At 46.6% G+C, this 15767-nt stretch overlaps 1 protein-coding gene across 1 annotated transcript in view; it reads left to right on the top strand.

The window, feature by feature from the left end:
• Positions 1-14957, top strand: part of WDR4 (WDR4 tRNA N7-guanosine methyltransferase non-catalytic subunit) — a 71252-nt gene extending 56295 nt beyond the window's left edge. The window contains exons 5-9 of the mRNA XM_073564704.1: positions 13947-14103; positions 14173-14285; positions 14480-14540; positions 14654-14752; positions 14889-14957. Coding sequence (XP_073420805.1) covers positions 13947-14103; positions 14173-14285; positions 14480-14540; positions 14654-14752; positions 14889-14957 — 499 coding nt within the window. The remainder of the gene's footprint in view (positions 1-13946; positions 14104-14172; positions 14286-14479; positions 14541-14653; positions 14753-14888) is intronic.
• Positions 14958-15767: the final 810 nt, after the last annotated feature.

The raw sequence follows: 15767 nt of genomic DNA on the forward strand, positions 1-15767 counted from the left end.
ATATCTTGTACAAGCTAGAACAGTCTAGTTTCATAACAGCTGCGAACTTTCACTTAATTACAAAACTTATCTTGTAAACAACAAAATGGCGTCGCAAGCACAAAAATGGAGTCTGAAGAACAAGATATCCCGTACATCTGAATACTGTACTTCACAATCCCCCTAGATAAATTTTGTTAACACATATGCAGCATCAGAGGTGCTATCCCAAGCCATAAGCTCGAGGGGTACTGGTCTTCACATGACTAATGCCGTGTTATCAGTCATGGCTGTCGCGGCGCACCCATCCCCCCTGTATACTGCAGTTCACGAATAACAATTTTTGATAACGGTGGTGAAGATCTTTTGTAGGTAGCCATGTGCTTGGCTTCAACATCTTCATCAAGGAGCCTTTTGAGATTGGTGCAGACAAGAGCAGGGGCAACGACACCTTTTGTTATCATCATTAACTGGCTTAGTGCAGAATTTCCTAATACATACAGAAATACACCAAAGAACAAGTTTTAGTATCACATATACAACATGGATACAGGCAGCAATGTGTAACAAGCTCTGTAAGATCCCAGCTATCCAGCCCCCAATTCCCATTAACCAATTGGCTGGATTGAGAAAGGAGAAGGTGTCTGACCACCAACTGTCCTTATTACGATCATAGTCTTTATCGTATTGATCTGAGTCTTTGAATATCTTCTAACTTTAACTTTTAACTTCTACCAATAATAATAATATGGAAAATGCGGAAAACCAAAACATTATGCCCCCTTTATTTGCTGTTGGCTTGTTGGGTGATGAGGAGGACTTGATCGGGACCGTCATACAAGGGTTCTAGTCTGTGCTTCCTGACATTCCTCTTCACGACTACCAAATCACCAGGCTTCAGGTTATAACAGGTGTCGGTTTCTGCTGATTCTGGAAAAGAAAAGGAAACTAGTGCATGGATGTTAGTAAAAAATTTTGCTAAGCTGAATAACACATTGAACAGCACGGTCAGTTTCTTCTGATAACTGCTGAGGCTGGAAATTTGCAACTGGGGGCCTAGTACTAAACAATATCTCATATGGGGACAGGCCATATTTTGCAATAGGGGTAGTACGGATATGGTATAGTACAATGGGTAGGAGCTCTGGCCATGGAGCCGGAGTCTCCTGCATCATTTTGATCAATTGTCCCCTCAGTGTGCCATTCAACCTCTCAACTTCCCCACTGGATTGTGGGTGATACGGAGTATGGGGGGCTACGGTGGATCCAAGCAGTGTCAGAACTTTTTGATACACCTGAGAAGAAAAGGCTGGGCCTTGGTCACTTTCAACAACTTCTGGAACCCCATATCTGCATATGACTTCCATCACCAGTTTCTTCGCTGTGGTCTTCGCAGTCATGTTGGTAACAGGGAATGCTTCCGGCCAACTGAAGAACCGGGGCCCAGTAGAATTTTTGCACCAGTGCGAGGGCCTGATTTTTTTTTCCTCGATGTGTAGGCCCATGTGGCAATAGCAGGGTACATCCGCTTAGGGAGACACACGAGTTGGTCCTTTTTTCCCAGAGACCATTATCCATACGTGCCCCATCACTCTTCCATTGTTTCACCTCTTCCTTTGGAGTCATTCTCTGCATCGTCATTAAGCGGTCTCGTGGGGTCCGACAGAAAACTTCAGTCTGTCGTAGATCCTCTGGTTCTTGTAGGGTCAATGCTTCTTGTAACTGTTTACGCTGAGAGCGTGTGGTCACCATAGTTGGTATGGTTGGTTCAACGGGTAAAAGAGCGGCGGCTTTTGCTTGCATATCCGCAAATGCGTTGCCAACAGTCTGTGGACTGTTCCTAGGACCGTGCACCTTAACTTTGATAATAGCCACCTGAGTAGGTAATTTGATCGAGCCCATGAGGGTTTTAACAGCTTCAGCATTTTTCACTGGGGTTCCGGCAGTAGTAATAAACCCTCGATTGGCCCATAGAGCCCCCAAATCGTGAGCAATACCAAATGCATACCGTGAGTCCGTGTATATATTAGCCCGTCTGTTCTTGGCCAGAGTACATGCTGTAGACAGAGCCTGGAGTTCTGCGTCTTGTGCTGACTGTGAGGGCGGGAGCGCAGCTGCGTGCACTACAGTGTCCTCTGTGGTAACAGCGTATCCCGTGTGGAATCTACCAAACTCGTCAGCATATCTTGAACCATCCGTGTATAACACCAGATCAGGATTTGGGAGTGGATTCTCACTGACATTTGGTGGAGTAGCTGTTTCTTCAGTCAAAAGTTGGGAACAATCATATCGGAGGTAATCCTCATCACTGCCATCTTTCCTTATAGTTCATTATGCCGTCTTTCAAGGCGTTGTAAGGGGGTTGCATTATGCGGGATGCATCCGGTATCCACTGACAACAATAAGTGCATAGTCCTAGAAAGCGCTGGAGTTCAGATTCATCTTTTGGGAAAGGAAGGGAGCTGACAGCTATTTTTCTTTCTTCTGCGAGGTGTCTGGCACCCTGAAGGACACAGTGACCCAAGAATATCACTTGACCAAGGCAGAACTGAAGTCTCGAGGCCGAAACCCGACAGTTCAGTGCTGCCAGATGCTTGCGGAGGCTAACAATGGCAGCAATGGCAAAAGACACTGGCTCGTATTTTTTGGAAACTGGTTGGGACTGTTTTGGGCCCCTTGTGGCATCTGTGGGAAAGGCATGCAAAATACAGATTTCCTCACTGTCTTCATCTACATAGGGATTATATAACGTAAGAGTCATCTGACCATCATCTTGGAATTGTATTCTGGAGCAGAACTGTGATAATGAATCTGCCCCTAGTAAATTTACAGGACATGTGGGAGAGATTACGAACTGAACAGTAACCTCGGGGAAGGGTTTTATGGGGTTTATAAAAGTATATTAATTGGGTCTGCCTTCCACCCCGATTAAAACAGCAGCCTGTATGACAATCTCTCTGAAAGTGTCCGAGGCTGGCACAGCACCAGCATTGGCAGGGAAGGGCTGGGGAGTAAGGTTCTCAGTCATAGGATTAGGAGCTGAAGTCTGAGGGGGTGGCCAGAGTTTGCTGTATGGGCTGAAGGGCACACTGATAAGGGAGAAACTGTGTGCTCGCAGCTGTGCTGAGCGCGATGGGAGGGGGCTGGAGCAGCTACGGCTGCTAGCTTGTTTTTTTGTTGTTTTTTTTCTTTTCCTCTCTCTCTCTCTGCTGAACAGAGCGGGTTAAATTCTTCTGAAAACTTTTCTTTTTTTTTTTTTTAAGCGGGGACTGAGGCTGGCAGCGGTGGCTGATAATAGATACCGTGTGCGTTTAACAAAGAAAAGGGGGCTGCGACTCTCGGTCTTGTACAATTGTCATCTAGCTGGGAGACCTCTTCTTTCAAATCATCACTTTTAACTATTTGTCTGCCTGACCCATTAGTATCAATCTTAATTCCTTCTTAATCAATCACTTCCTCACACCAGTCACTTTCTTGAACCACAATACATCCAGTACTTGCCATAATAATAGACAATTTTTTCTTCTTCAACATAGCAGTAACAAAACGATCAGAATTCACTTCCTCTGTTCTTCCTAACACCTTCGTCACACAATTCATATGCCAAGCCACAAAATTCTTCTTTTCCTTCCACGGATTCTCTCATTTAGAGCTAAATATCCTTACTTCAGTTGTGCACAATACTGGAGCGGCCGTCTGTTTGTTCCACCGGGTCAACCCCCTCTGGGAAGCCCAAAATTCGCGGTACTCAGTGAAAGGAGGAGGGCGTCTCAGACTATCCCTCCGGACACCTCTGGATAGATAGAGAGAGAGATATATATATATATATATATATATCTATCCGAGTTACGTATCCTACCCAGTCTTCGATCACTTCACCACGCCTGACTCTAACAGTGAGTTCAGGATATTTTGACTATAAAGAGAGTCACAATCACCTGTCAATCCAGGGTGTCCGTCCCTTATGAGGTACGGTTCGAGCACTGGGCCCCCAACGGGACTGCACCTCTATATGATTCCACCCATGAATCACCCCACCACGGGGACAAACCTCAGATCCTATTTGCAGCAACAAGCACAGGAAAACCACACCAACGGTCAGTCTGAAGAGTATAACTGCCAACTTACCGTGGTTGTCGTGGGGGATGATCAGTCCCAATTTTCCAGCACCCGTGTCCGCTCCGAGGGTCCTTTGTCTTGTTGTCCTCCGGGGGCAGAGGCGTCCCTGTTTGGGGGCCCCACGTTGGGCGCCAAGCTGTTGAGGGAGCTATTTAGGGAGGGCGAAATTAACCCTTCACGGTTGATCCAGTGATTTCCAAATTAATTCACAGGGTGTTGTTAGCAACTCAAATGACCACACGGAGAGAGGGGTCTCTGTACGGGAGGATCCAGGCAGATCACTAAGCCCCTTTATTTTAGCCACTTTTTTATAACATTTTGCTTAATTATGCAAAGTTCTCAACTACCAATAACTTCATTTCCCTTTGTAAGCCAATAATATTGCAAGAAAACCAGAATATGTCCCTAGTTACGTGACGTAGAGAATAGAACAATAGCACATTCTTTTAGGGTCTCATATCTTGTACAAGCTAGAACAGTCTAGTTTCATAACAGCTGCGAACTTTCACCGAATTACAAAATTTATCTTGTAAACAACAAAATGGCGTCACAAGCACAAAAATGGAGTCTGAAGAACAAGATATCGCGTACATCTGAATACTGTACTTTACACTTCCATTGGTCATCAGGGAGGAAGAAGCGAGGGTGATCCTTAGCGCTCCTTTCTGACCCAAGAGACCTTGGTTTTCATTGCTCAGCCATGTCCATATCTGACCTCTGGATCTTTCCATCAGATCCGGGCCTGCTTTCTCGGGGTCCATTCCGTCATCCTGAAGTGAGGGGTCTCCACTTGATGGCGTGGAAGTTGAGAGCCAGCTGTTGAAGTTAAGGGTTTTTTTCTGACAACTTGATCAACACACTTCTCCAAAGTGGAAAGGAATCCACTACTAGGATGTACAGTAGGGTGTGGAGAAAATTCCTTGAGTTCCATATGGGCCCCTTCTCTAATGAAGTAAAAGTTTCTGCAATACTTGAGTTTCTGCAGTGTGGTTGGGAGCTGGGCCTTTCAGTTAACACATTAAAGGTTCAGATATCAGCTTTGGGAGCTCTATATAGTTATAATATTGCCAGTAATCGATGGTTATCACGGTTTATTACAGCGTGTGAGCGTATCGACTCTGTTCACATTGCTCGTTTACCTTCTTGGGACCTGAACCTGGTCCTTGATGCCCTGACAGGTCCTCCATTTGAACCTTTTTAGAGTCTGCTTCTTTAAAATGCCTATTGTTAAAAGCTGCTCTGTTGGGGGGGTAACTCGCCATGGGGCAGTGAAGACGTGCGGTGCAGAGCGCCTCCACTCTAAGAGCTTAAAAAGCTTCCAACTGGCACATAAAGCATGGGCAAAACTAAGAAAGCTCATCCGAAGCTCATCTTTCCTCCTCTGCCTCCCAAGGAGACATCAAGGATTATCTTCTCTGAATCAGCAGCTCAGAAGTACCTCACCCACAGGAGATGGCTAAACTCTGCGACACAGGAGGTACAGGCCAATAAAACTATTCATACTCCCCCGGCCAGACACCGGAGACTCACTATCTCACTAAGATGGATGGGGAGAACGCTGCTCACCATGCCACAGATGGTCAAGGGGAAGCCTTCCTGTAAAGTCACCATGCTCCCCTCTGCAGGAGCTGGCATTAGAGGGCAGCCAGGACTCGCAGGACAGAAAGGGCACATAATACAGAATGGAATAAAATCTCTCCCCCCTCAGGACATCTGATAAATCTGTCTAATAATAATAAGCCTGTGTCAGGGTCATCAGCTCCTGGCGGAGAAATGAATACTTCTCAAGTGCCAAATACTGTACCCCAGTCTGGTCCCCAACGGGGATTCTTCAGCAGGACAGAATATGATATTACTGTGTAGCCCGTGCAGGACTCGTCAGGTACATGTAAGGAATCTGAACAGGGGTTACCTGGTCAATCCCAAGACCGTCCCGCAGGGTTCCCACAGATTTTATGCACCCTAATTCCTTCACCCGGCTGTCCACCGCAACACCCATTGGGCCATCGCTACAATCCATGCTGCCTGGGGAGGGGAGCAGCAGATTAGTAACGTTGGCCGACATTCTACCGCTACTGCAGTCTATTCCAACCAAAGAGGGCAAAATATATTGTGGATGAATGTAAACAGGAGTTTGCCAAACTTCAATCAGAAGTTACTACTTTGACAACTAGAGTGGACGATCTGGAACAAAGTACGAGCTAATCATCAGAAATCTCTGCTCTCCAGGACACACTACGTCTACATGCTGCACATATGATTAACCCTCAATCGCATATGGACGATCCGGAAAATGAAGGAAGACTCAACAACCTGAGAATCGGGTATTCCACAAAGATCTTTCAGACCGCCACGGAAGCCAAAACCAGTGACCAGATCTCCCCCAAGAGACCCGGATTGAAGTGTTCCTCTATAATGTGCATGTTATGTATACAGGATATGTGTGATACTTGTTAGTGGGTGCCCGTGTGCTGGGAAACTCTTGGCTGGGGCCTGCTTGTTACTGCCTTACCTAGTTCAGATGCTGAAGACCCTTGGGTTCCAATTAATGTTCTAATTACAGTTCTCAGGAATGAGTGAGTTATATTTTTGAAGGTTCGGCCTAGCCAGTTGGTCAGGTCACCCCCCCCCTTGTGTGATGCCTGGACTCTACCGAGCGGTATGGGACTTTACCCAGCTTGGTTCAACGTATTTTGGTTAGTTATAACCATGACCGTGAATCTTTCACCACTGTCCCTCTTGTTAAAAACTTTCCTTACCGGTTTACTCCCTGCAGCCATCTCTGAGAGATAACATTGTTGTCAGCAATGTTTTTCCTTTGGTTTCCAGGGTAGTGTGGAGGGCGTCGGACCACGTGGGGCATTAAGGCCATGGTGACACTTACTTTCCTCCTTCAGCGTGAGGGGGCTGAACGTACCGGAGAAGAGGGCCCACATTCTTACACTTTGCCTGCCTACAGGAGACCAATTTACGGAACACCACACCCCCACCTGTAAAAATAAACATTACACCCCTTGGTATCTTTGTACCAATACCCTCCATACCCCTGCCAAAAGCAAAGGGGTAGCCATTCTTATTCAGTAACACCTGAGGTAATCGACGTTGTGAATGATCCCAATGCTGGATATGATTATTATAAGAGTAGGAGGATCTTCACCATTATTAATACATAAGCTCCTAATCCAGGTCAGGCCCAGTTTCTCATGGATTTGATAGATAGCGTGGTGCCGATTGTCAAAGGAGCAGTTATCCTATGCGGTGATTGTAATCTGACAATAGACCCCACCTGAGATAACTCTACAGGGGAAGCGTCTTTATCTTACGCGACTATTAAAGTAAAACACGCCCTGGTCAAACGTTCACTCTGTGATGTATGGAGGCTCACACACCCATCCATCAAGGATTGCTCCTTCTACTCTCCCCCTCATGACCTATGTAGCAGAATCGACTATATTTTGGTACAGCACCATGCTTTGTCATGGCTTCCAGAGCCTGACCTAGGACCTATGTGATGGTTTGATCATGCCTGACCTAGGACCTATGGGATGGTTTGATCACGCCTGACCTAGGAACTATGGGATGGTCTGATCACGCATGACCTGGGAACTATGGGATGGTCTGATCACGCCTGACCTGGGAACTATGGGATGGTCTGATCACGCCTGACCTGGGAACTATGGGATGGTCTGATCACGCCTGACCTGGGAACTATGGGATGGTCTGATCACGCCTGACCTGGGAACTATGGGATGGTCTGATCACGCCTGACCTGGGATCTATGGGATGATCTCATCACTCTCCTGTGTTTTGTTCTCTTGCTGTGCCTTCACTTTCTAAGTCAGGATGGACATGGAAATTGAACGAACCTCTTCTTTTGGATCCGGTTTGCACTCAGGATGTGGCCAATACCATATCACATTTTGGGCAGGACCATGAATCAGACGCCTCCACTCCCACAATAAAATGGGAAGCTTTGAAGTGTGCACTAAGGGGAGTCTTCGTAAAACATGGCTCTCAACTGAAACGTGATGGAGCAGAAAAGATCACACTAGCCATTCGTAAGGTGGAGACTCTAGAACTTGCTCGTAAACAGGCTCTTGTCCCAGCAACACTCAGAGAATTATTAACAGCTTGACTAGAAACTAAGACATTATTAGATTCGGCCCATAGGCGCTCACTTCCTTCAAGTTTGTCATAGCAAATTCTACGAATCTGGTAACAATTGTGGCCGTATGTTGGCTAGAGGACTGAAAGCTCAACAATCCCAAAACTATATTTCCAAAATAAAAAATGCCGCAGGCCATATTTTACACACAACAGAAGAGATCTCCACACAATTTCATAAATACTATACTAACCTATATAACTTGGCTGGCCCTCCGGACAACACTCCCCCACCTGAAAATGCTGCGCCTTTTTCTGAAGATACATCTGGTGCATCCTTGTTGGACGAACCCTATCAGCTTCTGAGTTCTCCTCAACAGTCCAATCATTGGCGAGTGGAAAAAGTCCCGGACCTGACGGGTTTACTGTATAATTTTACAACACATTCCTTCCCCTTCTTTCCCCCCTTATATTAGCATCGTTCAACCATGCTACCAACATGAATCCATTTCCCTCCCAAACTACAGAGGCCCCTATCACAATACTCCCTAAATCTGGTAGGGACCCCCTCCTTTGCTCAAATTTCAGGCCTATTTCTTTGTTGAATGTCGACTTAAAAATATTGTGAAATAGACTCCAACCCCTACTCTCTAACCATATTCATGTGGACCAAGTTGGGTTCCTGGTCGGTAGAGAGGCCGCGATGACACACGAAAAGCCACTGATATCATTCACTACGCTCCAGCAAGAAGCCGACCTCTTTTATTACTGTCACTTGACGCTGAAAGTGTTTGACAGAATATCATGTCAGCCATCTATTACGCCCTGAAACTCAATATAGGAGAACGCTTTATAGCTAAAATAATGGCCCCCTATTGTAACCCTACAGCGAGATTAAAGATAACTGGGAGCCTGTCCCCATCATTCACAGTCTCTAATGGAACAAGACAGGGGTGCCTGCTCTCCCCTCTCCTGTATCTCCTCGTGATGGAACATTTACTCTCCTCTATTCGTGATAACCCTATTATTAAAGGTATCGCTATAGGGCTAACGGAATATACATGCTCCGCCTTTTGCGAATGATGTCCTTCTATACATTACAAGCCCACATATGTCAATTCCATCAATCATGGCAGAAGTGGATCATTTTGGCACAAGGTCCAATTTCAGAATAAACACTTCAAAATCTCGCAATCTCTCAATGTTTCCTTGCCAACTACCACTCAGGCTGTCATCCAATCAAATTTTCCTTTTTTCTTGGCCATCACAGGGTATAAAATACTTAGGGATACGCATACATCGTGATCTTTCTCAACTGTTTGACCTCAATCACAAACCCTTACTTGGTCAAGTCCATAAGGACCTTATTCATGGACTGTGAAGGATTTCTCATGGTTCGGCAGAGTAAATAAATTAAAAATGAATATTTTACTGCTTTACCTTTTTCAAGTTGTCCCGACCAGAATCCCTTTAAATTTTTGGAAACCTCTACGTAGTAGCCTTTGTAAATTCATCTGGCCGACTGGTCGTCCACGTATTCGTGGTGATATATTAGTCAGGAGTAAACAGATGGGAGGCCTCGGTCTTCCGGATTGAAGAAAATACTACATGGCGGCAGTCCATGCTAGAATACTCGCTTATTCCCTCCATCAACATGGAAAGCTTTGGGTTCATATCGCACAAACTGTATGTCCAAGTTTGTCCAACGACACTCCCCTGGAACCCACATTCCCCAGCCCTTAAACCCTCTCAGCAATCCTACAGCAGATACTATCCCTACGTCGAGACAATAAGATGATCTCTCTAATTGACCCTCAGGGCCCAATCTCAGACAATTCCACCTTTTTACCGGGGCTATCTTCCAATCGATTTTCTGGGTAGAAGTAAATATCGCTTTGCTCATGTACTATCTAAAGCATCTTTAATACCCCTCAACGAGATATTTCAGGACTTCTCTATCCCCCCAAGAGCCGACTATGACTATAGACAGTTGCAACATTCTATTCCAATGTTAGAGAAGATAGACGGCTCAATAGGGATCTTACAAATTTTGAAAACCTGTGCCTGTCGTCGTCTCCACCCTTGCACTCCATCTCGTTGCTCTATAAGCATCTAATAGCCCATACTACAACTGTCCGACCATCCTATTGTGATGCATGGGAAAGAGAACTGGGCAGATCTGAAGACCCACAATGGGCTAAATGATTTCAATTTGCTCACAAAACGTCAATTGCAACCAAAGCTCAAGAGATCTCCTTTAAGATCCTCTCCAGATGGTACCGGGTTCCCGTATTACTTCATAAGTGGTTTCTCGCAGTATCAGATGCTGGAGATGTGAAGTGGAGCAGGGGACAATGACACACATTTGGTGGAGCTGTCCCATTATAAGAGGTTTCTGGACTCGGGTAATTCAGACTATTAAAAAATGACTAGTCTCTCTGTGCCTGACTCTCCTGAATCTCTTTTCCTTTTTATGATCCCAACTAGTTTCACCAGATACAAAAGGTCTTTAATAAGCTACCTTATGCAGGCTGCTAAGAATATTATTCCTAGTCACTGGAAAAGCACTTCTTCACCTACTGTGGAGGAGCGGTTCTGCGAAATAGCCCTTCTAAATATGATGGGAGGTTTGAGTGCCCAATCCCCACTGACTGTGACAGATACTGTGAGGCTTGGAGACACCGGATTGAAGCTCAAGAATCCGATGCCTACCGTCTTACATCAGACTGATGGGACCCACCCTTTTCTCCGGTGCGTTTCTTCTCTGTCCGGATTGTGCTTCTCGTTAGTTCGCGCCTGGCTACGCTATGTATGGTTTCCATTGGATTTTAGTAACTTCATAGTTGCATTACTGATGGCCAAAAATGTTCCCTTCCCTCCTTTTTCTTCCTATAACTTGATGTTTTATTGGACGTTATACTTATATTCTATGATATGTATTGATGCTGATATTGTCCCTAGTTATTCTTTTCTTTTGTTGTATTTTTGTGATTGAAAATTATTTAACCTTTCAATAAAAATTGAATTTTGAAAAAAACTGCTCTTATTCGCATTAACATCAGCTAGAAGAGTTAGTGAGGCACAGGCTCTAGCTGTCGATCCTCCTTTCCTTTTAGGATAGTGCTGAGACCCGACCCTTCCTCCCTCCCTAAGGTAGCTCCCAGATTTCACAGAAGTCAGGAGATCTTTCATCCCTCCTTTCTTGCTAACTCTTCTACTCCTGAGGAGGGGAGAGATTCCACACTTTAGATGTGAGGAGGGCTGTCCTACATTATATAGACAGGCCTCACCCTGGAGGCAGAGTAGGGCTCTGTTTGTGTCCTTTCAGGGCCACAGGAAGGGGTGCGGGGTCACAAAGAGCACTTTATCACGATGGATCAGAGATGCAATCTGTCTGGCCTACTCAGCAAAAGGTGAAAATCCCCCGTACGGAGTAAGGGCCCATTCAGCTAGAGCTATGGCATCCTCCTGGGCTGAGAAGGTGGACATCTCGATCGATCTGATATGTAAGGCAGCAACATGGTCTTCGCCATCTTCCTTTTACAACCACTATAGTCTTGACTTATCATCATCCTCTGATTTGGTTTGCAGGAGATCTGTCCTCAGTACAGTGTTCTCTCCCAGGTAATGGTTCTCTGAAAGTCTCTCAAGTGGGTGCTGTCGTGGCGAGAAGAAAAAACTGGATTACTTACCAGTAATTGCTTTATGGAGTCCACGACAGCACCCACTCACTTCCCTCCCTTAGTTACACATAGTAAAAAAAAAAAAAATAAAATATGGATGTATGTGATTCACTCCTGGCGGTGGTTGTGTATATTTATAATTATAATGGAAATTGTCTAAATTTTTTGCGGTTCCTCTCATGCTCCGTAATCCAACTGAGGAGGTGAGGGGGACCACCCCTTTTTATCTGTAGGTTTCCTGTTCCTATGAGCGGATCCTCTCTCTGAAGTGGGTGCTGTCGTGGACTCCATAAAACGCAATTACCAGTAAGTAATCCAGTGTTTTTGGGCATAATGACCATTGTTACGTTCTGAGGAAAAAAGGAGAAGCTTAGAAGGCTAAGAATATCATCCCCACTGTGAAACATGGGGGTGGCAGCATCATGTTGTGGTGTTTTGCTGTGGGAGGGACTGGTGAACTTCACAAAGTAGATGGCATCATGAGAAAAGACGATTATGTGGCAATACTGAAGCAACATCTCAAGACATCAGCCAGGAAGTTAAAGCTTGGGCGGAAATGGGTCTACCAAATGGACAATGACCCGAAGCATACTGCCAAAATGGTGACAAAGTGGCTTCAGGATAACAAAGTCAATGTTTTGGAGCGGCCATCACAAAGCCCTGACCTCAGTCCTGTGGAAAATGTATGGGCAAAGCTGAAAAGGCCGGAGTGAGCAAGGCGACCTACAGACCTGGATCAATTACACCAGTTTTGTCAGGAGGAATGGGCCCAAATTCCAACCAACTATTGTGAGAAGCTTGTGGATGGAGATCCCAAACATTTCACCCAAGTCATTCAGTGTAAGGGCAGTGGTGCCCAATACTAATGAAATGGATAGAAACTTCTGACTTTGCAGTAAGTAACTAAAAATGACTTAAACTTTCTCTCTCTCTCATTATTGTGGCATTTGGCAAATATTAATAATTATGGTAATCCTAATTGACCTAAAAAGGAAAGGTTTATTCTGATTTCATGTCAGGTATGGAGAGAAACCTGCAGATGTGTCTTTATATACGAGTATAGTGGTTGGAAACTTCTGGTGTCAGCTGTTTCTGAAGGGCTGTCACAGTGTAGAAGGATCATCTTTATTCTCATTTGCACAAGGAAAGACTAGAACCAATAGGATGAAACTGAATGGGAGGAGACACAGATTAGATATTAGAAAAAAGCTTTTTGACAGTTAGAGTGGTCAATGAGTGGAACAGGCTGCCACGAGAGGTGGTGAGTTCTCCTTCAATGGAAGTCTTCAGAGGCTGGACAGACATCTGAGATGGTTTAGTGACTCTTGCATTGAGCAGGGGGTTGGACACGACCCCAGCGGTCCCTTCCAACTCTACCATTCTAGGATTCTAAGAATGTGTCTAGGAAGGGTCATGGGTTTCTGTGGGAGGGGTGTGGGTGGAGTATGGGGTGTGTGCAGTTGGGAGTCTCTGGAGGGCTTTTGGGGGTGGACTCAGGTCCTATTTGAGCAATCAGGTCTGTGTGGGATGGGTTTGAGGTGTGGGGGGTTTCTGCAAGAGGTTTGGGATAAATGGGTGAAGTTTGACCCTCTGTGGGACGGATTGAGGAGTTAGTGTCTCTGGGAGGGAATTGAGGGAGGTCAGGGTCTCTGTGGCAGGTGATTGGGTGGAGTTTGTCCCTTTTTGGGGGATGGTTTTAGGGGGATGGGGTCAGGGTCTCTGTGGGAAGTGTTTGGAGGTGGCGTTGGGCCCTCTGGTGGGGGTGTGTGGATGTGTTCAGGGTCTCTGAATGGGGCCAGGGTCTCTGAGGGAGGGGTTTTGGGTGGGGTTAGGGTCTACGTGGGAGGGGTTTAGGGTAGAGTTGGTCCCTTTGCAGGAGGGGTTTGGATGTGGAGTAAAGCCCTCTGTGGGGGATGGAGTCAGGGTCTCTGTGGGAGGGATGTGTGGGTACCTCTGGATCTGGCACTGGTTTGTATGCTGATGGGGGGGGGGTGTGGAGTGGGCACTCACTGATCTATATTCCTGGGTCCGCTCTATTGTCACTGTCCCCTCTTTGTGCAGGTGGCTGAGCCGTCGCTGCACTGCTCTCGTCTTCTCGCCCTGTAACAGCCGGGTCCTGGTGGCGGATAAGTCTGGAGACGTTTTCTCTTTCTCAGTGAAGGCGACGGAGGAGGATGGGCGCCTAGAGCTGGGGCACCTCTCTATGTTACTGGACCTGGTAATTAGGGGGCAGTGGGGAGGGGATCACCAACTGCTCTTCTGCCTCTTCTCACCTCTCCTTCTACAGGTGGCAACTCTGGACGGACAACACGTCATAACCTGCGACCGTGATGAGAAAATCCGAGTCAGCCAGTGGGGGGCGCCACACGTCATCACCGCCTTCTGCCTAGGACATACAGAGTGAGCTGTCTCCCCAAGTAATCGGGGTGATAGGTCTATGTTAGAAACCCTATAGGGAGTGGGTCTGGGCGTTGAGTAATTGGAGGGTCTGGGATAATTACCAAAGGGAGTTGGCCCTGTGTGAGTTTGCAGAAAGGGATGTTGGGTGACTGAGGGTCAGAAATGGTCGACCGCTCACATTTCTTATGTTCCAGGTTTGTGTCACAGCTGGCGCTGCCAGAAGGTCGAGAGAAGCTGCTGCTGTCCGGGTCAGGAGTAAGTGACAGCTGTTGGACGACCGCACCTCCTCTGTTTGCCCGACACCCTTCCCATCGGCCCCATACTTCTCGTTTGCTGCTCCCCCTCAACATCTCTCCTTTTTTTTCTAGGATGGGACACTGCGTCTGTGGAGATACGAGACCGGACAAGAGCTTCAGAATTGTACGATCAGCAGCATCCCGAGGCCTGTAGATGATCTAGAGGTCAAGGTGAGACCCTTCCACCAAGCCCAGACTGTGCCGTGGGCTCCTGACTGCTTGTGTGGTGTGGATCCTCAGAAGGTCATGGGGCGTTTGAAGATGGGATTTTCATTTTTAGTTACTAGCGAGATCTTGTTTCTTTCAGGGATTTGCAGTCGCCAGGATCCGCTGCTGCCCCAGAGGAGAACAAGTAGCCGTGCTGTGCGATGGGTGAGGAGCTGCGGGACGGGATCTAGTGAATTCTGATGGTGGTGTCGTATGGGTGGGGTAGAATTGGGTGACGGGTGGGCGGGTTGTGATCAGGTGACCACTGACGGGGTGGAGTACAGTGTAGTCTTATTGTACAGGACATGTGTAGTGTATGTTGGTTGGTGAACAAATCTTCTGTCTTCTAGCGTTCCTGGAATCTACCTGTTCTCAATCTTGGCCAGTCCATGTCTTACCAACCCACTGTATGTCAACCTCCCATATGTTCCTGTGGATCTGGATTTTGAGGACTCTACTTCCCTCTGGGTGTTCTCTGCCATCAAGGGAAACCCTATACAGCTTCTCCAATATAGAGAGCAGAGTTGGCAGGTCAGACATTACTCGGGTGGGGGATGACAAAGTGATGAGCGGGAGGAGCAGAAAACGTACTGTTGGCTGGTCAGTGTGGTAGTCGGCATGCTAGGCGAGGGGAAGCCGGGCTGGTTGGGTGTGGTGGTTGTGCTGGGTGTGGGGGAGCCGGGCTGGTCGGCGTGCTGGGCTGTGAGAATTGTTACATACTGATAAAGAGATACAGAGGGCACAGTTACAAGAGACAGGAGAAGGTTGCACTGAATGTTAATAGGATTAGCAGGGATTCTATGTGCAGCTGGAAGACAGTTATAAATGTTAGTAGAAAGAGGATAAAGAATAAGCAAGTGGTTTGTACGATATTCTGTCTGCAGCCACCTCTGGTGTTGGGGGAGCTTCCTGTATACAGAGATGCATGATAAGATCCTGTCTGCAGCCACCACTAGGGGGAGCTCCCTGTATACAGAGA

This window comes from Dendrobates tinctorius, unplaced genomic scaffold (assembly GCF_039654945.1).
Source record: "Dendrobates tinctorius isolate UK_male_01 unplaced genomic scaffold, ASM3965494v1 ptg000475l, whole genome shotgun sequence".
NCBI classification, from domain to species: domain Eukaryota; kingdom Metazoa; phylum Chordata; class Amphibia; order Anura; family Dendrobatidae; genus Dendrobates; species Dendrobates tinctorius.